Below are 26,552 nucleotides of genomic sequence, written 5' to 3' on the forward strand. Positions count from 1 at the left end.
ATGCGCTTCACAGCATTCATAGTAAGAAGTTGTTTTTTTTTATATTCTAACACATTTTAATAATCTATTAAAAGGAAATTACTGCATTAACATATCAGCAAAACCCACTAAGACACTTAATATCTTGTTTCACAGTTGGCAGTGATTTATACAACTGCACCCTGCTCTGGGGCCAACGTTAAAATTGGTGTTCCTGAAAACTACGATGGCATTTTCCCATGGTATCTGGCCAAGGTAAGGCACTTCAGTTTATGTAAAGTCACTATCATATTTTATTGAACAACAATTATTTTTTATAGGCATCTAATTAGAAATTTTTACAAATTATCACAATATATTCAATTTGAGGGTTAATCAATTATGTTAAATTTGAATGGCAAACAAGTACTGAAAGATTGAATGTTTTTATAGTCACTGTTACAAAAACCAGTATCAAGTAACCAGTGTAGAAATCTCGTATCAGTAACGATTGGAAATAGCTATAAAACATCTTGTTTTAGAGCAACTGTAATTTGTCCTTCCACCTTCATTACCCACTTCTTCCATATTCAGGCCATTGAGACGGAGCCTGTATAAAGTAGCCTCTCCATTTTTTAATTATCCATCCATCTATCCTTCTTCTATACTGCTTCATCCACCTCAGGAGTGTGTAGCTGTTTAACTAAGTTGAAAGGAATGTCTATTCAAAACTTCCCATGAATGAAGAAAAACTTAAAATAAATCCATCTACTGACAGCTTTTTGAGTGTGTTGATATTCTGGTGATCATTTGTTTACTGATTTTTGCTTGTCTATGCGTCGACGCTTAGGTAGGTGGCAAGCCAGAATTGCATCTTTTTTTTTCTTTTCTCTCCTCCCTTTCTGTCTGCACTCAAGGTTGAAAATGTACTGCACGAGCACGCTGCCGTCATCACTGCACTATAATTGGCTCGCTCATAATGCTTTTCAGCCGTCAGACCCAGCCTCTGCATTTGGTCCAAATGGGTAGCAGGCGGGTTGTTTTTTCATGCATGTCACTCAGACGTTTTCTGGATTGTGCAACAGTACAAGCATCTGGCACGTTAATTGGCCATACTGTGATGTCATCTCATCTCGAATGAGGCACAATTACATAGGAGCTATTCAAACTTCAACCGAGTTTCATTAACACTTCAGTCACTCACCAATAGCGCGTTAATGGACAGAAATGAATGCCAATAACCTCACTCTGTCTCGTAAATGGAATGCACACAATGAGTGCTTCAGATTTATTCAAGGTAGAACCCTTCCACAAAGCTCTGTTCATCAAGGATGTCTCTTCTATTAATCAAATTTCTTGAATGACTAATCTTGAGATACTTACCAGGCACGGAAGCTCTACAGACATACTGCAGAGCCACGACTATGACTGGGGACTGGCACTGACTCTAAATGTAGATATTTGGGTTCTGGAATTTTTTTGCTGCGATAAGACTTTCATTTTGGAGATTCAGAAGATGTAATCAATAAGGTTGCTCATTCTGGCTAAAGTTTGTTTAATAGTCTTACCTTTTTAAATGATAATTCTGTCAGCAACACAAGTTGAAAAGCAGGGTACTCACAAAAACACGAAAGTCAGGGGGAAATGGACATTTTACTGTTAAAACGCTGCTTTAAAAAAACAAAACTAACATGGTTTTAAGATGTTTACCTATTGATCTTCAGCCACCCCGAACTCATTGATTTCAGTAATCATCACATTGTCATTTTCATTTGAACAGATTCTGACTCAAAATCTATTAATGATAATGATGTAACTTTTAGTTTCACAAAGTGTCGTGACCTGGTGGCCATGAGCACCTTCTGCTCGTGCATTGACTTCCATTCATCTATGATCTATATTTGTTTTATGAGTAAGGGTGGAGCCCGGATCAGCTAAAGGTGGGGGAAAATCATCTACTCCCACATAAATATGGAGAATTTACACTCATCACTTAACCTAATGAGGATTGTGTTCACCAGTTCACCTCATAGCTTTCATTAAGAGATGGTCAAGTAACTAGTTACACCGTTATAAAGAAAACCTGTTTTGAGCCACTGCTTTGCCTGACCGGCACATATTTAGAGAGAAAATCTGTGTATGGACAAGAAGAACATGCAAACTATCAATAGAATCCTTGCAGTGAGGTGACACTGCTAACCAAAGCACCATTATGCTGCCTGCAGGCCCGTGTCTGGACAACTTAGTAATAAAAAAATATATATACATTGGGCTTTAGTTGGATTTATTAATGTGGTTTATTCACTCAGCATACACAAATCAAAGTAGTTATATATCAGGTTGTTATGAACTTCACCCATGAAACTGTTTCAGCTTCTCAAGGAACCAGATGTCTCCTGCAACGCATGCGTGTCAAGAGATCAGCTAGTGTGGGCGTTGTAACATTGTCTCTTAGTGAACATTTCACCACACAGAGTAATGTATTTTCAGTTTAAAAATGTAAGTCGACCAGAAGGCTTCCAAATAGGAAAGGCCGAATTTTACACAAGCAAAAAAATTCAAAAACTTAGAAATCAGTTACATTTTTTATACTTAATTGAGATATGAATATAGAAAAAAATCATTAAAAAATGTATTTCTTCAAGTCCTAATGGGGTGTCCTGGTTGAATATAGGTTAAAGTCAAATCAGTGATAACTGTAGTAATAGTTCCTTACACATTATGCATTCGTACCTGGCTTGGATACAGAGAGGAGTGCAAACAAAATGTATTATTTTGTTATTTGTTTGTTTTCGTTTCCATTTCTTCAGCTTCACAGCTTGCCCAGCAATTACAGTGACCTGGTTGTAACAGGAGATGATGAAGGAATATTTGGAATTGATTCTCAGTTCCTGTACGCTCTAAAACCACTGGACAGAGAGAAACAGCCATCTTACTCTCTACAGGTACCATATCATGTTGGTTCATATAATGTCACTTCTATACCTGTCTCTGATGAGTCATAGTCAGCTTGAATAAATGTCTGGATATGTATTAAATTGACATTGTAAAATTAATGTAATTTAATGTACTTGTCTAAATATATGAAGAATTGAACGCTGATGGTGAATTAATTATGAAAATGTGTGTGTGTGTGTGTGTGTGTGTGTGTGTGTGTGTGTGTGTGTGTGTGTGTGTGTGTGTGTGTGTGTGTGTGTGTGTGTGTGTGTGTGTGTGGTGCAGGTGTCCTTCAGAACGTCGGTGCATCGTCAGAGCTTCACGGTTGAAGTGTGTGTCATCGACAAGAACGACAATGTGCCTGCTTTCATCGAGGAAAGCATGAGAGGCAGTGTGCAGCTCGGGCTTCTTAAAGGTATGGGAACCTTGAGCAACAATGCAACCATGTTATATAGTTATATATAACATAATAATAGAATATATTATATATATAGTACATTTCTCACTACTGACATCTTGATATTTGAAATACCTGTAACATCATTTCGTAAAGTAGTTAGTAAACCGAATCAGTTCATTTTTGATCATACTGAAATTACTTTTCAGCTCCCGGGTGCAAGGTTCAGACTTCACGCCAGCCTTGACTCAATGATCAAATGTATTTTCTTTAAAATGTTTGTGATCAATTTCAATTTAACGTGACATTTGTAACATTGCAGACAGGAGGATTGCATCATAGTATGTGAAAGTTGTGGATTTTATTTTTTTTTCCACAATATCTCACCTGGGATCAATATGGATCTTATTATCTAAATCAATAATATTTTCCGGACAATTTTGTGACTCCTTTTTGTTTATTTCCCACTCCCATGGTTTCTTTCCGCATCACTCATCACCCTCAGGGATCCCATTCATGCAAGTGGAGGCGTTAGATCGTGATGACCGCAACACTGCCCATGCTGAACTGCGGTTCAGCCTGATGGAACAAACTCCCAGGATTCCCTCCAGCCAAATGTTCTTCATTAGCTCCATCACTGGAGAGGTTTCTCTCACGGAGGAAGGTAAATCTGGATCAATGGCTCCGAGGGCTTTCTTCCACAAATAGTGCAGATATGGCACAGCACGCGTCGTGTTTTAATTTACTGTAGCCGTCTTCTTCACAACTTGAAAAGGCCTGTTATTTTCATACACTCAGTATTTCTGTCGTATATTCATATGCCATAGAAATAGTTTTTGTTTAACATCCCAGTGGTTTTCATTTAATTTGTTCCTTTGCTATAAATAGCTTCTTATATCATGTTGCAAATATATCAGTGTCAGCAGAAAGAGCATGTTGGCTCATGAAGTGCTCATGTTACATTTCTGAAAGTTTAGAATCAGTATAGCCATTACATAACGTCTAGACCTGAAGTATTCAGACACGTCCTTCAGACTCAGACTTAAGACTGTGCCTAAGAGCATGCCATCTGAATTAAAGTGATGGACACTTTATTAGTGCCAAGTCTCAGCTTTGATGTAAGTAGGTATAAACAACTTTAAAAAAATGGGTGAGTATTCCTTCCATGCTCATGGAACGTTAGGGACTTCTTTTTGAAAGTCTGGTCAAGTTATGGTGGCGAGATCTGGTCTTGATACTTTAACAAGGATCCACATTGAGCATGGAGCGATAAAAGGTATTCGTCTTTACTGTACACATTTCTCTCTCATGTGTTTCTCGCTCCCTCTGTCTGTTTGCCAATTTCAATTTTTCCATTCAAACACCTGCTGAAATATTGATTATGGCAAACCAACAACCTTTGCTATCTTTCAGATTGATTCTATCTATTTTGAGCCTCATTTCGACGTTATCATCTTCTCCACTTGCACACTGCACTCTAACACTAACACCAAATGTTAACCTCAGAGGCAGCTCGGAGCTCCAGGTGCGGGTTGTTTGGTAGATGAGGAAGACACAGCTGTCTAAGACACGTTTAGCAGGTAACTGTCTCATTACATGTGAATGCTTTCAATTGAGGTACTTTAGGTAAAAGACTATATTTCACATCCAGTGCCCCCAGTGAGCCTACATGAAGTCAGGATGACGCAGAGAGATACAAGAATAAAACTAATCTGAATATCCAGATAGGTATGGGCTGAAAGGAAGCTTTACTACCAGATAGAACGACGTATTTCTTTAAATGATGCATTTCAGCAACCTATTCCTGTGCAATCATGCAAAAGTAAAGAAAGAAGCAAATGAACAAACAAAAAAAGAACTTGTTCACACACAATGTAGATATAGAGTACCGAGTAAATGATGGCATGCTGGTGCTATTTCTTGTGCTCCGGAAACCTTTGGTGGAGTTTAATGAGACAACACTATAGCTGATTTCCACAAGGCAATTTCGCCATGAATATCTGCTGCATGGTTTTCAATGTCATCATTTATCTGAGGGTATGATTATGATGTGTTGTTTATGTTTAACAGCTTACATTTAGACAAAAATAAAATAAAATAGATAAATAATATAAAGTAAGGAAAAATAAACAGAATAGTTTTTAAATGTTTTTTGTGATTCTTTAGGACAGACCAAAGGTTAGGGAGTAAGCTTGGTGCTTCTGTGAATCTCATTCATGCTGTGAGTCCCTGAAAGAGACTCTCAAAACCCAGTTGCTCAGGTTGCATCGAGAAAGGCATCAAGTGTAAAAACTTGTTCCAGAAGGTTCCAGAAGACAACATGTGAAAGTCTCCCTCGTTGTCTGTTGGACCACCAGGTGCCTCTACTCTTGACCCGGAGATGTGTGGACGGTACAAGCTCTCAGTGATGGTGAAGGACATGGCAGGAAAGGTGAACGCCTTCTTCACGACTGGCATCGTTACTGTTGAGGTGACCGGAAATACCTGGGCTTCTCCTGACCCTGTGCGACTTCAGGAGAATCTCCCAGGCCCTTACCCCATCCCCATCTCACAGGTGAGAAGTTAAACCTTTTGCATATCAAGTGACTTGACCCACCTACAATAAAAAGCACTCCTTTGATTTTCACCATGGATTATGGAAACAGCTTTCGCTTAATGCAGTTGCCACTATGATATCATGTTACTATAAAACAAACATTGTCGATAGCGCGGACTGAGTGAAGCGGCATCGCGTTGCTTGTTGCTGTTTTTAGTGCCTCACTGGACCTCCTAAGTGACCAGATACTAAATTATTGATGGTGTTCAAATGCCATGGATCCTTTCAGGCTACCTCCTGACTGAGTCACTTAGGCTCTCAGAATCAAAAAGAGTCATTGGCTCCCTCTCACACCCACCACCACTCATCGGGACATTATTCTAATGCTACCGCTTAACATCCCCACTCAATACATCCAACGTATGACATCATTTTTAAATGTATTGAACAGTTCTCTATAAATACATCAGTATTTTATGTCATCTTTATTGACTTGTATGTTTAAACAAGTATGCGGGGAGTATTTGGCTTAATAAAGTCTCAGATTTTGTTGGAACCAGTGTGTTTGGCAATTCCATTGATTAATGCAGTGAGAAAAACTAACAGTACTTAATAAAAACCCTGAGTCATTTCACTCAAAGCCCTCAGCTGAGTCTTTGTTACATGGTCTCTTTTTTTGTCACTGTAAAGTGGCTGTCTTTAAACTTGAGCTGTGAACTATTACAAAAAGATTTTTTTATCTATTTATTTTTTACATTTGATAGCTCAATAATAGATCAGTTGCTATCTACTAATAATTCACATTTACAGATGTTCACATGATAGATGTACACCTAACATTCTATATTTCGGTTTCTTTTTGAAACAAATCTGTCAATATCTGTTAAATGATGTTTCCCCCGTTCCCAAAAGGCCAGTTAATGCTTTGTGTTAAAGTTTATACACAGTTTCTGGAGGCGTTGACTCTGTTGTTCTACATGATCACTATACTGTGATGTAAATGATCTAACATTATGTCTTATCACATATTACTAAGTTTCATTGTGTCCCTGGTCATAACCTATTTGCTTTATTATATATTGCAAATATCAGCTTCATGTCGATCAATAATTTAAAGGTCCTTGGTGGTTTTGAAACTCCTGAATCACATTAGATGTCAGTGGCATTAATCATATTTTATGAAATGTTTAATTTTTGCAGCTGCATACAGACTGTATTGTTGTTTCAGCTTCATGCTGTGACACTGAAAGGACCGAAGAGCATTTTCTGAAGTTGAATTAAATGCCCTGTGTAGAGTCACTGTGACCACAAGGTACATAGCGATACCTCCCTCCCCTCTTGTTTTCTCCCACCTCCCCCACACTCGCCCTCAGCCTCTCTTGTCTTCTGTTCTACCACCCCCTGCCTCCCACTGAAAATGTGTGGATTCACTGGTGTAGGCACATTTTTGCCTTTTTTTATAAGTCTAATTCAATTTTACAATGAAGTTTGAGTTGTATTTCTATAACATAACAGCAAATGATATCAAACACAGCTTGCTGCTTTTTAAAGAATGATTCATTTTCAGTCTTTAATACCAACAGATCTGTGTCCCTGTATACAAATGAGACCGTCTGGAAATATTTAAATGAGCAGATTCTCTACGTGTATGTGTCTTAATCCATCATGAAAAATAGTGTTAACAGAGTGGGAAATGAAGTCTTTGGTGTTCTATTACAGAAGCATCAACTTGAAAACCATTTAGTTACAGTATCCCATTCACTCTCCTCACAAATCACACCAAACTGGATTAGGTTAACGTGGTCCTTATCCAGGGGAAGCCTCATCTCGCCCACGTTGCAGATTGTGCTGCTGTGTGAAGTGGTAGGCGGTGGGACTAACCGCTGTTATGACACATACAAAAATGATCGTGTTGAGGGACCCAGTCTATGGATCTCACCTCCTCTACTGACTCCTCACATAAATGGAGCAGTCATGTCCACATCCACTCAACTGTGACAAATAAATGACATCATTCACAGTGAGACCGATGCTGAAATCCTACTGCTGGTTTACAGATTTCATGTATCTCTTCCTGAATCCATCTCTCCCTGAAAGTCTGTTACCAAAGTAAGTCATTGTTGTGTTTAATTGTTCTGATTCTGCAGAATAGAATATGCTTTGGTTGTCATTTTAATATGTCATCCACGCTGGTTTTCAGCACTTTTCTGTTTTCACAGTTCTGAAAGTTCACTTCAATCCGTCATCTGCTGCTTATGTTTTTTGATTGCATGAAAATCTTGATTATGTAATGCACTCTGTGGAACTACGTGAACAGTAATGCAATTTATTGAGACTTTGAAGTGGACCAGAGGTCCTGGGCCTGTGAATGAATGAGTCAGAGCTCTAAGTGGCATTGAATTGTCAGTTTCCACAGGGGGATGAAATTTGATTACTTTTTGTGGAATTAGTTTGAGCTTCACTAGACCTTCGTCACTTCCTCCTAATCAGTGTTTAGTATTGCAGATGAAACATTTTGTAGATGTAACACCTCAGCTAACAGCTTTCACCCAAAGTGATGTTGTGAATAGCTGAAACGTTTAAGCTTCTACAATAGATATGCTCATGTGATCAGTTCTCTTGAAGTGTATCATGTAACAGTCTCGGCAAACTTGGTTTTGACCGATTCACCCATTTGCTTTGACAATCTTTCAAAAACTTGAAGGTGAAGACGCAAGGTGGTCGCCAAATGTTGGGGTTTGATGTCTTGCTCAAGGCACCTGAAATGCATTAACAATGCAAGAAGGAGGATCAAACCACCAACATTGGAAATGGAAGAAAAACCTGATACTGACACACACTGAGCCACGGCTGCCCCAAAGCAATATTGCACTCAAGGTCTTGCTGTTGTACTGAATCATCCTGACTGTGATTATGTTCAGCACACCTCAGCCTCATGCATGCGGCTACAAGTACTATGACCAAAGGAAGTGAAGTTCACAGAAACATGACAAGATGTTTGTGCTAAAAATAAGCCTGGAAACACAGGGGACTCGAGACAAGAACATCAGATGACTAGGAACAGAGAACAATGTGCAAATCAAACACTGGGGAAGCCTAAGCCAAAGGAAGACTTCAGAACACAGAAAGCCTCTTCGCTGTTCGTTTGATTTCTTTTACCGCCTCGGTTTAACTCCAACATCTCTACTATTCTTTGGCTCACTCTTTATCACTGTGATCAATTTATGTTCAGCAACTAATATCACACAGACGGTTATCAAAGTGTAACGCCATAACTCAAGGGTTTGTGAAAAGCAAACGGAGCATCAAGACGAACACAGTTTGATAAATAATGGAGTAATGGCCAGATGGTCATCTCTACTTTATGAGGAGATAGTGGGAGTGTTGTGTTTACAGATTGATTCCACAATCGAAAAAAAAAAGCAAGGTTTGATTTTTAAACAAGACAGTCCTCTCATATCTACTGCTTTAATATGTGTTGCTCATCTGAATTACACACAGTAAGATTTTTTTCGGTTATCTCACACTATCTTTTAACTGGTGCGTAGATAATCTTACAATGGTACTATAGGTACACCCCAAATCAACGTATTTAGTTAAGTGATTAACTGTGATTAAAATGACAATTCACTGTTTGGATGTCAGTATGATCTGCTTGAAAATGGACTGAAATATGCATGTGGAAATCAAAATTGCTACGGTCGACTGCCTGTGAAGCATTTTAAGTCATAATCAACAACCTCTTCAGCATCTTTGATGCTTTTGCCCCTGCCTGATTTTATAATTTGATGCAGAGCATTGTATCATGTTTTGAAATTCAGCTTTTGATTACTCTCCAGACTGCCTGGAGAACTATGTAGAAACACACACAAGCCTCTTTGACACAGTTCAAACACAAGCATCAGAGGAGCCCGAGCGTGCTCTGCAAACTCAAAGACTGATGAAAGCAAAACTAATTATTTCATATGAGTTTTATAGAAAAGTTTTTTTTGTTTGTTTTTTGTTTTTTCATGAACAGGCACTCATAATCTATCAAATATCTTTAGAGTTCTAAGGTCCAGGAGCACACCATAACACTGGAAAGATGCCAGCTGTGTGAAAGGGTGCTCTGTATACAGATGTTCTTGGTTTGGGCAGCTATATCCAAAACATGGGAGGAGAGTGTGACAGTGAGTTGAGTAGATACTGTACATATGCCCTGGGTGTGCATCCGCTGTGCTCTGACTGGGCTCCTGTCCTTGTTGGGTGCTGTTTGATGACTACTAGGGTTGTTTCAGCCCCTCTGCACAGCCCTCTGTCAAGGGCTGTAAAGCAGAGTGGAAAATCCCCTTCAGCCTGCATAGTTAGTTTTGGCTACGCTTTCTGTTCTCCGTCATTGTCAGAGGATTTGTTTGGCTTCCTATCGTGTAAACAAATGGAAGTTCAGCTTTGGACTTGAACATCTCGTTCGTTTGGGCGCAAAGCTGTCTATGTCTGAGCTGCACTACTTTTATTTCCTGCACACGTCAGATATAATATCTCTACGGTAAAGTTTTATTTACTCTTACAACACTTTGATGTATTTGATTTTGTAATCATATAAAACTATTCTCCGTTCATGTGTGTTAATGTAGGTCAAATGGAGTGGAAGTCAGGCAGAGTACAGTCTGGAGGGGGAGTTCCCAGAGATGCTCTTCACCATCAGCAGAGAAGGAGTCATTTACCTTAACGCCCCACTGGACAGAGAGACACAAGACCAGGTGTGTACATTTACTGCAAAATACTGTATAAATAACACCTCTACGTTCAAATAACTAAAACTGAGAAACTACTGTACTTCAAGAGTTTTGGCAAATAAAGGTGTAGTTGTGAAAGATTTCCTGAATATATGACTTTAAAATTGTGACATTTGCACTGACCCCTATTTTCTGGAACATTACTGCCACGAATTGGTCCTAGCAGGTTACCAAGTACCCACAGACAGCACATTTACTACCCCTGGTCTAAATAGTTTCGATGTAGGTACAGCATTGATCATTTCTCAAAGACTGAATTCTTAACTTTGGTATAAGACAGTGTAACTATATTGCAGACTTAATATATCTTTCAATCTGACTCCAATATCCATCAATTCATCTTCTTTTATCCATACGAGAGTCATAAGGGGCTGAAACCAGATTTTATTATCCTTTGTAATTAAATCAGCACAGTTGCATGTGGTTTAATGAAGTGGGATTTGTTTAACGAATTTTCTGCAGCAGACAACAACAGAAAACAGAACGAATAAGTGGCAGATATTCAATGCACTCATCAGGTTTCCATGCTGTTCTCTGAAAGGAGACTTTAATTAAAATTTGTCACATTACTTCCACCTTAACAGTCTTTTGACTGAAAGAACCTTAATCCACTCCATCAAACAAAATCACTCATTACAGTGCACTGCAACAAGGTAATCAATAAAACAACCTGACAAGCATAGAAAGCTTCTCTAGTGTTCTTTAAACAATTCATATTCACTTGAAAGGCTCAAGCGCCACAAAAGACAGAGCTACAGAGACAGAGTTAAAACACAGACTACTAGCACTGCCATTTCTGTCCTCTACAGTGATTTAGTGAATGACTGACAATATTTCATTTAAGTTGTTCTTTGTTGGAAGAGTTTTGTCTTTAGTTGGCAGAAGTGCCAAACTAGCTTCTATATAGTGTTTCAACATTAGTCAAGATTTAAAATATATATATTTTTAAAGGTTTCTTCGTGATATGAACATGAAATGAATCACTGGATGTGTTTAAAGACCTTCAAATCCCAGAAGTTTTCCCACAGTTGAGTTCCCATCCTGGTGGGAACTCAACTCAGCTCAACTCAATTCACACTCGTACTGGCAAATTTATTGGAAAAAAATTCATAAAATAAAAACAAAAGCACTCTGGGCAGCTGATGTAACAAACTTTGACATTTTAACCTGGTAAAAACTCAACAACAGGGTTTCAAAAAATATAATGGCATCTATAAAGCAACATTACAACAAGAATGACTCTGTTATGCAAGGATGTTGATCTGCACCAGGGTTTTAACAGCAGCTCTCACACCAGGGATTTTATTTGACCCGTCCACACGTGAAAATTGTGAACTTCCACTAAATAACAGTAACACATCCATTATGATAAAGTGACCACAATTACTTGGTACTTTGTTGCATAACCCATCCTCTGTCTTTGTGGCTTTACCTCCAATGGTGACTAACATCATTGTCCTCTTTGGCTTTCTCAGTTCCAAATCAGCATTGTGGTTGAGCGTCCAGATGGCAGACAGATTGCCAAGCCTGTGGAGTTGAGGGTGATGGTGGGCGATGCCAATGATAACAGACCCACCTTTCCACAAGCACAGTATCATACTGTGGTTAAGGAACTGGCCGCTCGAGGTAGCTAATCTGTTTATTGAAAATAAATTATGATGTCATGTTATAAACAGCGAACATGATGGGTTAAAGTTTGAAATGTATGTACTGCTTCACATAATTACTTTCAAAAATGTGTTATTGCTAGTGAAGTTTGGGATTTTTATATAGCAGTAATATCAATCATAATTGACCATTATTAACACTTACCCTATGATGACGATGTGGCGTTACAGACTGGCAGTATTGACATTGTCTTGATGATGTGTGCTGGATATAGAAAGCAGTTTGGGAGGACACGGAGGGCACCATTACTCTCCCACATGATCATAACATGTATAATAATGTGCTGTGACAAACATTAGGTAGTTGCTTTCCAGCTCTATTTTGTAAATGCTTTGAGCAATTTGATACACAGAAATGAATTAGATTTCACAATCTGTTCATCTAAATGGAATTCCTAAATGAAGATTAAATGCCATAACCTTTCTCCCCCATTCTCATTCAGGATGTTATGTGGCCATCTAATATAGTAGTCCAAAAACATTTTAGATTTGCTGGCTGTTGTAAACATAACTGTGCAACTTTATTCAAGTGTTTTGTAATGAGAAATTGAGAATAGTCTGAAATATCTAGATTTTCTCCCCCTAATATATACATATATCTCTCTCTCTCTCTCTCTCTACATATATATATATATATATATATATAGAGAGAGAGAGAGAGAGAGAGAGAGAGAGAGAGAGAGAGACAGAGAGACAGAGAGACAGAGAGACAGAGAGAGAGAAAAGAAACATGGTTTTTTTTTTATCAAAAGGTAACTTAAATTACGAATCTCACTTTCACTGTTCTTTATATGTGTATTTTTCCCAGGGACAGAAATCCTGACAGTGCAGGCAGCTGATAACGATGATCCAAAGACGGACAATGTGCGGATCTTCTATCGTCTAATTGGACAAATTCCAGAGAGTCCTCGCGCCCTCTTCAGAGTGGACCGTGACTCAGGGGTCATCTCTGTCCAGGCAGACAGTATGGAGGGCACAGCGCCACAGTACACTCTGACCATCACTGCTGAGGATGCTAAAGGTGATTCTGTACAGACGCAGAACACAGCCTTTCTCTGAAGGTTTCTCTGATGTGTGGTGTTTAACTGACAGTGTTTGGTGTCATACGGTCTCTTGTCAAGGCAGAAAAACATTATGCTGTAAGAAAATGATGAAGAAACATAAATCATATGTCGTGCAAGTGAGAACAGTACAACAACATAAAAATCATGAATTGATTCTCTTTGCTACGTTTTCGTACATTGCTAGTTACGTATGTGTTGTGCATTTATGTGAAATGTTTTAGGCTCTGTCATGACCCCCACAAGCAGAGATGGATTAGATTTGTGAGTGAGTGCGTCAGTCGCTTTGTGAATTTGTTAGCATCCAGTGTATACATGCTCACCACTGGGGTGACAGATGATGTGTTCTGTATGACTCATGGACTCAGGGTGTGATGGAGGCAGGATGAGGTACTTGCTGTTCCTTAAACATATTATATTCGGGTGACGGACTGACCCTGAGTCACTAACAGAAGCCACGGCGATGTCTCCTGGCAGGTCTGAACAGCTCCTGCACCGTGGTTGTGACCGTTCAGGATGAAAACAACAACCCACCAGTCTTCTCCCAGCATGAGGTACGAGAGCACAAGAAGCATCCACACAGACATCAAGACACACCTCTGATGCAATGTTTGGCCTGGGGCATTACAGCATGAGCATTAAAAAAAAATAAAAAAATACAGACTATATAAAGGGGCTACTAGATTGCAGACTGTGAATGCACCCTGCAGCTCACTGATCTAATTTCCCTGATGGGGAATTAGATATGCCCTTTAATCTTAGGCTTATAGTGATGGCACCATGTTATTGGTGGAGTTTTATTCAGTGGTTTGTACTCTAAGTGGACAGTGTTTTTAGAGTTTAATCCGATAAAGCTTTCTTTGGAGACTAGTTTCCACCCATTTATTTATAGCTAAATCAACATCGTGATTGCAGAACGCCCTCCAGTACCATTAGAATGTTACAGATTTTTCCAGATTATGCAAGGACCTTTGTTGTAACAGCTATTACTGTGTACCAAGAATGTTTGTATTACCCGATTCTTTATTTCAGCATCTTACTTTAGCACTCCTCATTTGTAATGTCATTTCTGACATCTTAAACTGAATTATTCTTCTGTTCTTTCTTCACCTCACCATCATCTGCATCACATTTAAAATATCTGAAACTTTCAACACCTGTCGGTGTGGTTCAGAGGTCCAGATGAGGCCGCATCATTAACGCCGCAGTTGCAGGCACAGCATGAAGCAACGCACTGGTTTCCCTCATTCTAGCGTGGGTGGCGATATGAAAGAAATGAACTAAAGATAGGCAATTTCAGAAAATCCCCTCACTTCCACCCACATGTGCTGTATAATAGGAGAGATTTAAAAAAAAAAAAAAGTCCTGAGGGTTGGGAGCTAAGTGGGAGAATTATCCTGCTGTGATAATGGGTATACAGTCTTCTCTGTTCACTGTTTTTACTCCCAGACCATCACAGAGTTGCTTGACTACGCAGACATAATGATCTGTGAAGGAACACTATTTGTTTCAGGGAAGGAAGTCACTCCCTGGAAATAGCAATTGGCCGGAGATCTTTACTGTTATTGCTTTAAGAAACATGAGACAGAAGCATTGAATACAGACTTAATAAAATATATTTGTCATGATGGTATTGCTCAAATACATGCTTTACGCAAAAGACGCAAAGCTATAAACCACATGTTCTTTAAACAGTGAAGAATTTCAATTCAAGCTGTGATAAACAAAAGCACACTTACTCAGATAACACACACACACACACTCACACACACACACACACACACACACACACACACCCACACACGCACACACACACAGGTGGAAAATGCTCTTGAGCAGGTCACGCCTGAGCAGAGCAGCTTTTTCCATGGCAATGTGAAGGCAACACTGTGGGGGGGTTGATGTGGGAGGTGAGTGGTGACAGGAATGGGTTCAGCAGCCCGGCGGATGGGGCAGCAGGATCACAGGCATGGCTGCTTCACGAGAGGACATCTGTGAGTGGCAGATTAAACGGCTGTCTAAACACACTGAGGTTTGTGAATAAAGGTCAGCTCACACCAGGAAGGCAAGAGGGGGCAAACATACACTCCCCATGCGGTCGCATTATCGTCTCGTTTGAAAATTGGATGGTCGGTCACCCGTGACTGTCATTGGTGGCCACAAAACTACAACACCAATGGTTTTCTAGCAAGAGTAGAAAATGTTTGACAGGGAACCAGATGAATTCTTGTCCCTTAAATGCCATTTATAGTGCAGTCAGATTGTAATATTTTTGTTGGACTAATATCCATACAAAAATACTTTTTTCTGTATATGATTGCATATATTCCTTTAAGCATTTGGCACCTGTACTTACAAGATCATTTGTACACGCACACACACACACACACACTTTCACTCCTCACGAAAGGTGCTTCTGAAGTTGCTTGTTGTCTGTCATCATTTGCTCAAACTTTAAAAATCATGTTCCTCTTTTGTTGTTGCCTCTTTGTTATTTCATGTTCCTGCTTCACGTTACTGTCTAGATAGAGCTGCTCAGGCTGGTTTAATCTAGGAAATCATCTTACTGTTTAGATAGAGCTGCTCAGGCTGGTTAATCTAGAAAATCATCTTACTGTCTAGATAGAGCTGCTCAGGCTGGTTCAATCTAATAACAGTTGGAAAGTATTTGGATGAGTGTGATTATTGCAAATAATATATGTAGCACAACAAGGACATTGTATGTTATCCCCTTCCCCCCTCCCCCCTCACCCCTCCCCCCTCGACTTTCTTCTCTCTCTTCTCTTCTCTCTCCCTTTGTGCGTTCCCCCCCGGTCGTGTACGGCAGCCATGCCAACTTCTAAAAGAGAGAAGAGAAAAAGAAGAAAAAAGAAAGAAAAAAGATAAGAAAGAAAAAAAAAAAAAAAAAATACAAGATCATTTGTAGATGTGAAAATACATTAACGGTTGAATTCCCATATTATAACATCACTGTCCTGCACAGCATCCAGTGTCATTCGGTTACCACTATTAAAAATGGACAACACTTTATGTTGTACAGTTCCCATTATTAAAATGATTCCATGATAGAAAATCACAATGAAATATACACAGGGAAGTTGTGTGTTTAAATATTTTAAGCTTTTGAATAAATTTGTAAAAAAAAAAAAAAGAGGGGATCTGATCTTCACAAATAAAATGCACTAAAACTTCTCAGAAACGATCAAAATGTTTATGTCTATATTAAAGACATTACAGTAAATCCTGGATTTATTAGGTGGCTGCATCTCCTTTAGCAGGAGAGATTTCCACATCTTGCTCAAATCTCGATGAATTGATGTGACCTTTTCTTGCCCTCCAACTGATAAGCTTCACGGCTCACTTAGATTTTCCAGGAGTAATGTGAATGCCTAATGACTGCTGAAAAGGAACATTAAACATTTCAGTTGTTGATTTACAGAATTGATAACACTGAACACCGTGGTATCTGAATTTCTCCTTTCGTTCTTATTTTCCGTACTGATGGATGGTGTTTGGGAAGTTGTGAGCTCACTATCTGAGCACCACTTCGTTAAGTTTATTCTTTAAAAATCCAAATTGTTAGAGTTTTATCTTTCAATAGATGCTCACTCTCTCAATAGTCACACATTTTTCTGCCTCCTCCCCGTAGTACGGACCCTTTCACATCCCGGAGGACGCTCCGGTGGGCACCACAGTGACAGCTGTGCTGGCGGGGGACGCAGATGTTCGAGGTGGAGACAGCTGGCAGGTGGACTACCATTTAGAGTCTGGAAACGAGGAAGAGGTCTTTACATTAGTGACGGATAAGCAGACCAACGAGGTCTCACTCGTGCTTTCGAAGGTGAACAGCTGAAAAATTCTCGTGACTTTTTGCACACACACATGTATATACGCACACACGCATACACTAGAGCATCTTTTTGTTTGCGTACCACACAAATCAAGGTCAAACTATTTACACGCAGTCATTGGAGTTCAGTCCAAATTATACTAACTTAATTGTTTTTGTTATCCTTTTTAGGGTAAGAGAGACCAATAAAAGCCTCTCCCAGGGGCACAAATATTAACGTCAAAGACAATTTTTGGCTCTGCGGCCTGTATTTTTCCTTGGTATGTTTGCAGTTTTAACAGATCATTCAGTAGCAGGCCAAACCAAAATACAGATGAAAATAAACTTTATTAATGTTCGCATGATTGGAATATTACAGTGTATATGTGAGAGGCACCAAAATAAAGGTCAGAAAATAATGTTCCAATACGTCAATACTACAGTTGTGCAAACCACAAAGAAAAACAGAGTTCTGATGCCAATAGAATATTGCAGCCCAATAATCTGTCTTGTTCCCAGGGCACATCACCCTTCGCTTGCCCCCTTTAATCCAGCAGGGTGTTTCAGGGGTGCATGCAGGAACAAGTCCAATCCAATCCAATCCAACTTTATTTATAAAGCATATTTAAAGACACCACCATGGACCAAAGTGCTGTACAAAGAATAGATAAGATGTAAAAGTTCACAGCTCACACGTTTGCATAAAACAAGTGTGTCTGCACGTGAGTGGGAGTATAGGATAATGGCCTGCTCTTTGTAAGTGGGCCAGGCAGGAGACAGTCTATGTGATGAATGTGATTGAACAGCAAATTGCTCATGCTCCTCTGAGGAAAAGCAGACCACTGGAACCTAAAAATGGTATCAGTGTATTATTTCAAATTGGTCTGTTTTCTTAGTGGTGATGTCACGCACAATGAATTGTTGCTGAGGTTTTTGTACTGGCCTTGTGAGATGCTACAGTAATTAACTTTGCATCGCTGGAGGAATATTGTTGTTTATTTAGCTCATCCTGGTAAAAAGTAAACGCATCCCAGGAAATTTCTCACTGGATTTAAATTAACTTGTGTAAATCCAGTAATTTATGGTGTTACAGTATGAGGTCAGCACCAGAACGCAGACACATTTCATTATTAGAAATTACACACTGCTCACAGTCTAAGTGAATAATTAGGTTGTGTGAGCAGACCCTTATGGCGGCTTACCACAGAGGCTACCGCTTGACGTAAATGTATTACAAACTAAAGGATGTGAGTGAGTTGAATGTGGTAGGTGAACTGTTGGCCTGTGGTAGTACATCAAATATAAAAACCACTTTGTTAAAGACGCATTAGGAGAAAGTTCTTTTTTGAAGTTCATTTATGAGCAGACATTCAACAGGTAAATTAGTTTCTTGACTTTGTGAACCCAGCTAACATTATCTTCTATGGTTCTACTGCAGGGATTAAAATATCTAGAAATATGTAAGATTTAACACTGGGAGAGGAAAGTGTTTCAGTGTTTTGTTTTGTAACCAAAGCATTAAAAAATAATTATGCCACATAATGTTATCACAGTATTTTAAACTGGTCACAATTCTTAGTATACATTGAATAATATTTTAGGTATTAGGATCATGTGAACTTAATCAATGAATCAATCTATATTGATATTTCAGCATTCAGACAATGCAATTCAACTCAAAGTGTTTCACAAATGATTGAAAAATATTTTCAAACATACATGTAATATAATTGAACAAAATTAAACAGCGAGACCAACGTGTGCCTGAAACAAAGAGATAAAAGCTAACTCACATAAGGTAAAATATCAGTGTGACTGTAACAATCCAGTAGAGTTTGAGTGTTCATAATTCTCAGAAATACACACAACACAGCACACAGTAGGCAGTGTTGCCCTGGGAGTTTTATTTAGTAGTTGAAATAACTGACGATAGCCTCTGGAGAGTCCGTGCACACGAACTGAAGCACTGATACACGCTGACTCGCGCGACGCGTCACTTCCAGTCAGCAGCAGCAGCAGTGCTCATCTGTCCCCCAAGGTTTGTACTTTTCTCCTAGCAACAGAGACACATTCAGCACGAGCAGCATGATGTCAGGCGATGCCGGCTTAATATGTCTGCTTTTATGGGAAGAAAGATCTCATTTAAGGGTACAAGTTGACAGGAAATAGAAGCCTCGGGGCATGAGTCAAAAGATCACACTAGAATAATCAAAATCATACAAAATGGGGATAAAATAATGGATTTCATCAATTTACCTTTGCTGGTTTCTGTCACATCTGGAATCATTGGGATCTTTAAATGTGTGACAAGTATTTAAATCACTGACTGAACTGTAAACACTAAAAAAACAAAATTAATCTTTCCAAACTCCCACTCTGAAAGTGCCTTTAATCCGTCATACAAAGTCAGCAGGTCACAGTTACTATTTTTAGAGTCCAGATTAAGTTAATCCTATCATATGAGTCTGCTGCTCCTAATTTTGGTGCAAATATGGAGCTAAATGTGGTTCATACTAAAAATAAGTAGAATTTTAACATCAACGCCTTAATCTATTTATACGTGTGTGTGGGAGGGGTGTTGTGGGTGGGTGGGGTGGGGGGTGGGGGGGGGGGGTATCCTATTTTACATTAAGTCTCTTGTTCATTGAATGAATATCCCAAAGTTTTAACAATAACGTATGGCAATACGTCCACATTCTGTTGAGGTATTTACTGCATAGTCACCCTGCATTTGCACACATACTGAACATATAAAGGAAACTATTGAAATGGGTACACATCAAATAATGTTTTTTTTTCCCCCTCTAACTTCAGTGTCTATTTCCTGTTACAAATACAGCAATACCCAGTAGATCCTGTTTCCTTTGAGGAATGATAAGGGAATTGGACTATGGGGACTCTGCTGTCCTTTATCTCATGGAAATGATCTTTTTGTGGGGATTTCTCTCTGCTTAACAGATTCCAGAGAAATTCGACAACATCATAAACATTCCACTTCAGTTTCTGTACTCTGAGATTTTGTATGATATAAAAAAAAAAAAAAAAAAAGGCATTCCAAAACCTTCCAAATCCGAGTAAAATGTGGCTTTTAAGCTTAGTGGTAGTGACATTTCTTGAATACAAATCAAGGCATTTTGTGACCTCAAAACTGTGTTTTCAATAAAACTTTGTTTTGTTGCGGTTTTAGTTTTATTCATTCTCATCCTGTATGCTGCTGCAAAGCAAAAAGGACGTTTCCAGAATTGGTGTCTAAAAAGATGTGTGTGAAATTGATCGACAACTTTCAATTATTGCATTTTCTCGCAGGTTTTGGATTTTGAGCGTGAGAGTGAGTACATCTTGGTCCTCAGTGCCCAGAATCCCGTGGCTCTGGTTCGTGGTCGATACGGACCTGCATCCACAGCTACAGTCTCTATTTATGTTGACGATGTAAACGAGGGTCCGGTCTTGTCTCAAAGCCATTATGAGGTGACCGTCAGAGAAGGGGAGGAGCCAGGGCGAGTTATTGCCACCATCCGAGGTTACGACCCAGACTCCCACCCAATAAGGTAACCAATTCAGTCAGTCGAGATGCGCAAAGCAGCACATTTGTTATTTATATGTATGTTTCCTCTATCTGTAATTTTTTTTCTTTTTGTGCAAGATATTCTCTTCAAGGAGACACAAAGAAATACTTTTCAATAGGGAAGTATTCTGGTGAACTAAAAACTGTGCAGGCCTTGGACAGAGAGGAAAACAGCACGTACACCATGGCAGTCATTGCAGTGGATGGACGTAAGTTAGTTTTAATTAAACTATTTCATTCACAATACACTTTTACGGATGTTTAATAGTTTAGGCGAAAATCCTAATTTGCATAAAAAGCCACAACTTGTTGGGGACACGTTTTTCATGATTCCTGTGTTCATCACAGGAAACTCTTCCTTATCCGCATCCACCCTGGTGACTGTCCAGATCCTGGATGTGAATGACAACAGCCCAGTGCTAGTTGGAGACTACTCCTGGAAGTACCTGTGTACTCCTCGCTGGGAGGACCAAGCTCTGGTGCTCGCTTCCAGAGACAGTGATGGTCCACAGCATGGTGGGAGGCTCAATTTCTCCCTCCGCAGCGATGCCACAGTTCGCCGAAACTGGAAACTCACGCCTATAAATGGTGAGATGACGGCAGACTAGGCGAACTCAGTCACCTCAGAGTATACAATGGAAGTCCTATGACTCATTTTGAAGAGAACACACAAATATACTGTCGCTCTGGCAGATATTTTCTGCTTATCTACTTTTCTACACTGATTTGGTAGATTTAACAAGCTGAAAGTACAAGGTGCCAATTGCAATCAGAACAATATCTGGAATGAATATCCAATAGGACAATAGGAGTTTCTGTTATTCTCCAATCAAATCAAGTATTCATTATATTAAAGTACTATGTTTGGATTGTGGTTGCCAACATGGTCTCAAAGCCAGCTGGAGTGCAGCCAAATGGATGTTATTTCATATCCAAATATCTTAAATGAAATGACCTCTTTTCCCAGCAGATGTTTATACTTGTCATACTTTGCAAATAACAGGTGTATGGATAAAAATAATAATATTATTATTATGTGCCCCTGCAAACATGCATGTGCAAAAGCACAACTTCTCTATGGTGACATGTTTTTTGCTGCGTTGACAGGTGAAATGTCCACTGTGTCAAGCCGTACCTGCTAAAATGCACATCACGACACGTCATCCCACCGTTTTAGAACATTTAGGATGAAGACGTGAGCATTGTGCACACAATTGTCCAAACAAACTGTGACATGCGCTCTGATTAATGCAGACTGATTTAATGTAGGAAGTTAATTTATTGAAGAGGACAAGTTGTCCCCAGCCAACTGCAAGGTCAAACCCTGCTACATATCTGATTGATGCATTTTCAAATACAACCAGTGGACATTCAGATTGCCAGAGGGTGACTAATGTTATAAGTTGCTTCGACTTACATAAATGTAAGTATGCAAACTGCATTCCAACGATCAAAGAAAGTGGGGATCTGGTCCTGAAGATTTGCGAATGACTATGTTCTGATTTCAGCCTGCATAATTTCACCAGCGCTGTCTGCAATGGGAGGTATAATGCAATTATGCTTTTTTTGTAGTTATGCACAGCGAGTGTTGGGCTCATTTAATGCCAACTATTTGCAGCTATGACGTCTGCCATTAAGTCATTCAAACAGTTGAACCACTTCCCTCTCAGCTTTTTTTTTTCTTTATGGTTTTCTTTCACTCCCCTGTTCCTGCTGGTATTGATTGAGCCCAGCTGTAATTATATCTTCTGTGTGATTTCTTTGGCGTCACTACTGGTTTCCTGCCAGCTAATGGAGGCTAAAAGAGGACTCTCCCAGAATGCTTTGCACCTGGTCACAGGCAGTAATGGCTGTACCAATAAATGTGTACTTGTGTCAGTATAATTTTGCAGCAGAATTGCACAGTTCGAGTGACACAACCCCAACCTTTATTGAAAAGGAGATTGCGCCTCTGTGATATATCCATTCATCCAAAAATCTTTCACAGATGTGACAGTTCTTTTCAATGTGGAAATGAAGTTAATGAGCCAGCATGCTCTTATTCCACTTCATCTTCAAATTACTGTTCATAGTCAAAAGGAAAGAGAAAACTTACAGCCAATCTCCTTGTGTCACATCTAATAGCACAGCAGTGTAAAATACATTCCAGTGTCACTGATTCTGGACGACATAGGTAGTCACACGTCCATCCGATAAACTGTTACATCAGAGGTGACAGAGTGCAGGTAGAGGATAACTGCATTATATACATTAACGGCCTCTATATATAAGGGCTGCACAGCTTGTGTTTTCCCGAACTGACAAATGGAACATGAAGGGGAATGATGGTAAGGTGCAAGCTTAGAGTTTAAGACCCCCTGATAAGACTTCAAACAGCCTGATAAAAGCCTTCTCTTTGCAGAGCAGGGTTTTTACGTCATGCAACCAGGCTTATATTTTAGACTGATGTGGAGAGATAAGATAAAGAGGTACAAGCTCCAGACCACTGCATACAGAGCTCCGTCTGTCTCTTACACTCTCTGTGTGTTGTGCAGATATGCAGCTGTATGGGTGTACTTTTGATAGATATTCGCCTCATTGGTGGTTCAAGTAATACAATCATAATGTCTGTAAAACAATTGCATACTTTGATGAGTTCATTTTCACTGAGGATCAACTCTTTGGGTTTACATACCGTCTCGGGGTGTTTGGTGGTCTGGTACTGCTTCAGCTTGCACAGTTTGAAACTTCACCAGTTAGTCACGGCAAAAGATGCATTCAGCTCCAATTTTGCCCATTGCTTTTATGCTGCCATTGTTTCTCTCACTGCTGACTTTGTGAGATTACCTTTAAATATACAATACACTTCCAAAGTAAATAAATGCTTAAACTTAGTAGTTTTGTGACATGAGTGAATTAAATTCCGGGTGGTCAGGCCACCTGATTGGAAGTCACTGGTTTTGATGCTGCGTGAAGTGTAAAAGAAGAGATTCAGAATCCAAGTTATCATAGTTTAAGAGACAGAGGGAAAACATTCAGCAGTTCAGGTAAAAGTGAAGTAAAATAATAGATAAGGTACTGAACTAAGGTACTGGAGGGATCGCACCTCAAGTTAATAAAGTGTGATTAGTTTTAATTTAGTTAGTTTGTCTCTTTTAAAGGGGGCAAAGGTTGTTTGCTTGAGGGTAGAAGATGGTTTTAACGTCTATTCCTCAATTTCAGCTGGGAGAACAAGTGACATCCAGGGTCCGTGGGTTTCTTCAAAATGCAGATGGTCTTCTTTCCTTGCCTGCCAATGTAAATGTCTCTGTGGGGTGGTAGTGATGTGTTTATGCTTAGCTCTGCCACTCTCACCAACTGCTGCAGGTCCTTCCTGTTCTCCACCGTCCAGCTGGAGAACCGCACAGTGTCACAGTGGGTCAGGAGGCTTTCCTGTTTCTGGTAGAATGATGCAGTGATTTCAAGTCACATGAACCCATATTGTATCCTCATTAAAACACAGACGACATGTCAACTTCGTTGAGATGTATCACCACCATCAAACTCATGACTGGTTTATATTTTTTATGAAACATTAACCAGTTCAGGATGTATGGTCTGTGTTGTATTGTGAATATAATATTCATTCATGAGAATTGTGAATTATTGCATCCTGTTTGAACACTGAACGAGACATAAGAATCTTAATAGAACAAGTAACCATATATGGTTACCTTAAGCTAATGTCTTGTTTCTGTAAAGGTATCTGTTAGAAGTTAAAACAATTCCAGAGCACATCATTTGTTTCATAAAAATCCGGACATTAGTGCCATGCGATGTGAAATGTTTTTGATGACAACCGGGGAGAGTTTTAGTCTTTTCACTCGTGAACCTATTCATTTTGTTCAGTTTTACACTTGCCAACACATCTTTAATAGATATTACTATCATGTATTGTGTTTTCAAGGACTGACTATCAAAAGTCACCGACGTTAAAGAGTAAATCTTGAAATATTCTTTTGCAACACTTGAGCGCTGAAACTCTAAACATTTTAAGACAACGCTTATCTTGTGTAATTCTACAGCTAAACTAAGTCATAGACAGCTTTTAATGTGTCATTTTCTGAACCAACCAGCAAATATTGTGCGCTTCAGATACTCACACCAACCTGTCTTTAAACATCCCATACCTGGCCCCGGAGGTCTACACCGTGCCCTTCACCATCTCTGACAGCAGCTCTCCTCCCAGGAGCACCTTCATAAACCTGCCAGGTAACGCTGACACCTATGAGTTGCACTGAGTGCATGCAGGTCATGGCACAAAGCGCTGGGAGCTAAGAGCAAAGCATACTAACTTGATCCTACCTCTGCTCCAGTGTATTCCTGATGTATTGCAGCTTTACAAATGAATTTTCCACACTTGTGATTACTGAGCTCTCCAGGGACTGTGATCTGTCCAGTATAGCCCGCTGACAGTTTATATACATAACACAAGATAAAACATCAGTTCAAATGAACAGGTTTGTATAAACTATATGGCTTAGAGAATAAAAAGAGCTTAGGTTTTTTTTTTTTGCTTGTTTGTAAGGAATATACTAAAATAACAAAATTCACACATGAAGCAAGCGAAAGTAGAATGTTGTGTTCTTTGTATATTATATTGGATTTTGTCTATAATACAAAAATATTTACTTTTATCATCAAGTGAAAGTATGATGTCATGTCCATTTTAACGTACGCTGTGGATTTAGTTTGGCTAGAAGTTCTGTTGAAACTGAACACCGTTGTAAACATGCCAGTGATTCCTTGTGGACGTGCATTTCCTGTTCAGTCAGAACTCCTCTGGGGTTAGGAATCATTAAAATTTGACTTGTTTTTGTTGTCCTGATTTCCCTTTCTGATAGTCACAGTGTGTCCCTGCAACGTCAGAGGAAACTGCAAAATGCCTGTGAAACAGTTGGAGGGCATGCCGACCATTCAGTCGACAGTGGGCATCCTGCTCGGCACCTTCACAGTCATAGGTACGCACAGAGGTTGAAAAAACAAAGTGGCGGCATACACAGATATGAAGGACTTCTCATATTTTTTTCAAGAAAACTTTTCAAGTTCAACTTTTCTTTGAGTTGTTTTGTATATCTGCATAACTTGTATCCCTCTGTTACAGGAACTATCCTCATTGTCATATTTGTTAGACTCTCATACCAGAATCCCAAAGAGCAAAGTAAAACTAACCAGGAGAGAGTTCCTCTGAAGATTTCCATCTAAGTGGGATAGTCCTACTCACTTCGACCTGGACACTGAAGCAGAACAACACTGTTGCCAGAGCACAAAATTTGTTTATTGACCATCACTGTTCACAATGTGTGTTTTAATCATTGAATCATATGTACGCCAAACTTGTTTTGTTTAGTTCATGCATCCTGATTGCTTTGGCCTGTGCCTCGGACCAAATGTCGACTTATGCTGGAGGGTTGTATTTCGAGTATTTTCATTATTGCTGTGGAGCCACTGTTTTCAACCACTGAGAGGAATACTGTCACAAAAATGTGTTGATAAAATTATAAACATTATGAACAAAATCTGTGATTTTCATGGAGAATAATAAGTGGTAATAACATGACACAATATGTATTGCTCATACATTTTGGACTTTCTGTATGAAATGCAGGCATAGTGCCTTACACTCGTATTTTGCGCTGCACAACGGAATAATTAAGGATGATGTTGTTTAGCTGGAATCAAGTCCTCAAATGATAGAGAAGAATAACTAGTTGTACAGCCAACAATTACAACAAACATGTCTGTAAAGCTAAGTTGTAATCTTCTGTAATTTGACACCTCAAAAGAAATAAAACAAGCTACAAACACC

The 26,552-nt window shown here is 39.3% G+C and overlaps 1 protein-coding gene across 1 annotated transcript; it reads left to right on the forward strand.

Annotated features, from left to right (window-relative positions):
• On the forward strand, positions 1-26,552 carry cdh16 (cadherin 16, KSP-cadherin; the record flags this gene model as incomplete). Its single annotated transcript, XM_080458055.1, has 17 exons — positions 1-21; positions 136-234; positions 2,769-2,903; positions 3,181-3,310; positions 3,798-3,956; positions 5,650-5,846; positions 10,442-10,567; positions 12,079-12,229; positions 13,079-13,291; positions 13,809-13,885; positions 16,981-17,172; positions 20,467-20,708; positions 20,804-20,934; positions 21,074-21,313; positions 24,839-24,955; positions 25,588-25,704; positions 25,848-26,552. 17 exons carry the CDS (start codon positions 1-3, stop codon positions 25,946-25,948), a joined length of 2,448 nt encoding a protein of 815 aa, XP_080314181.1. The 3' UTR covers positions 25,949-26,552.

Source organism: Lipophrys pholis (genome assembly GCF_963383615.2).
Source record: "Lipophrys pholis genome assembly, chromosome: 2".
Classification (NCBI taxonomy): domain Eukaryota; kingdom Metazoa; phylum Chordata; class Actinopteri; order Blenniiformes; family Blenniidae; genus Lipophrys; species Lipophrys pholis.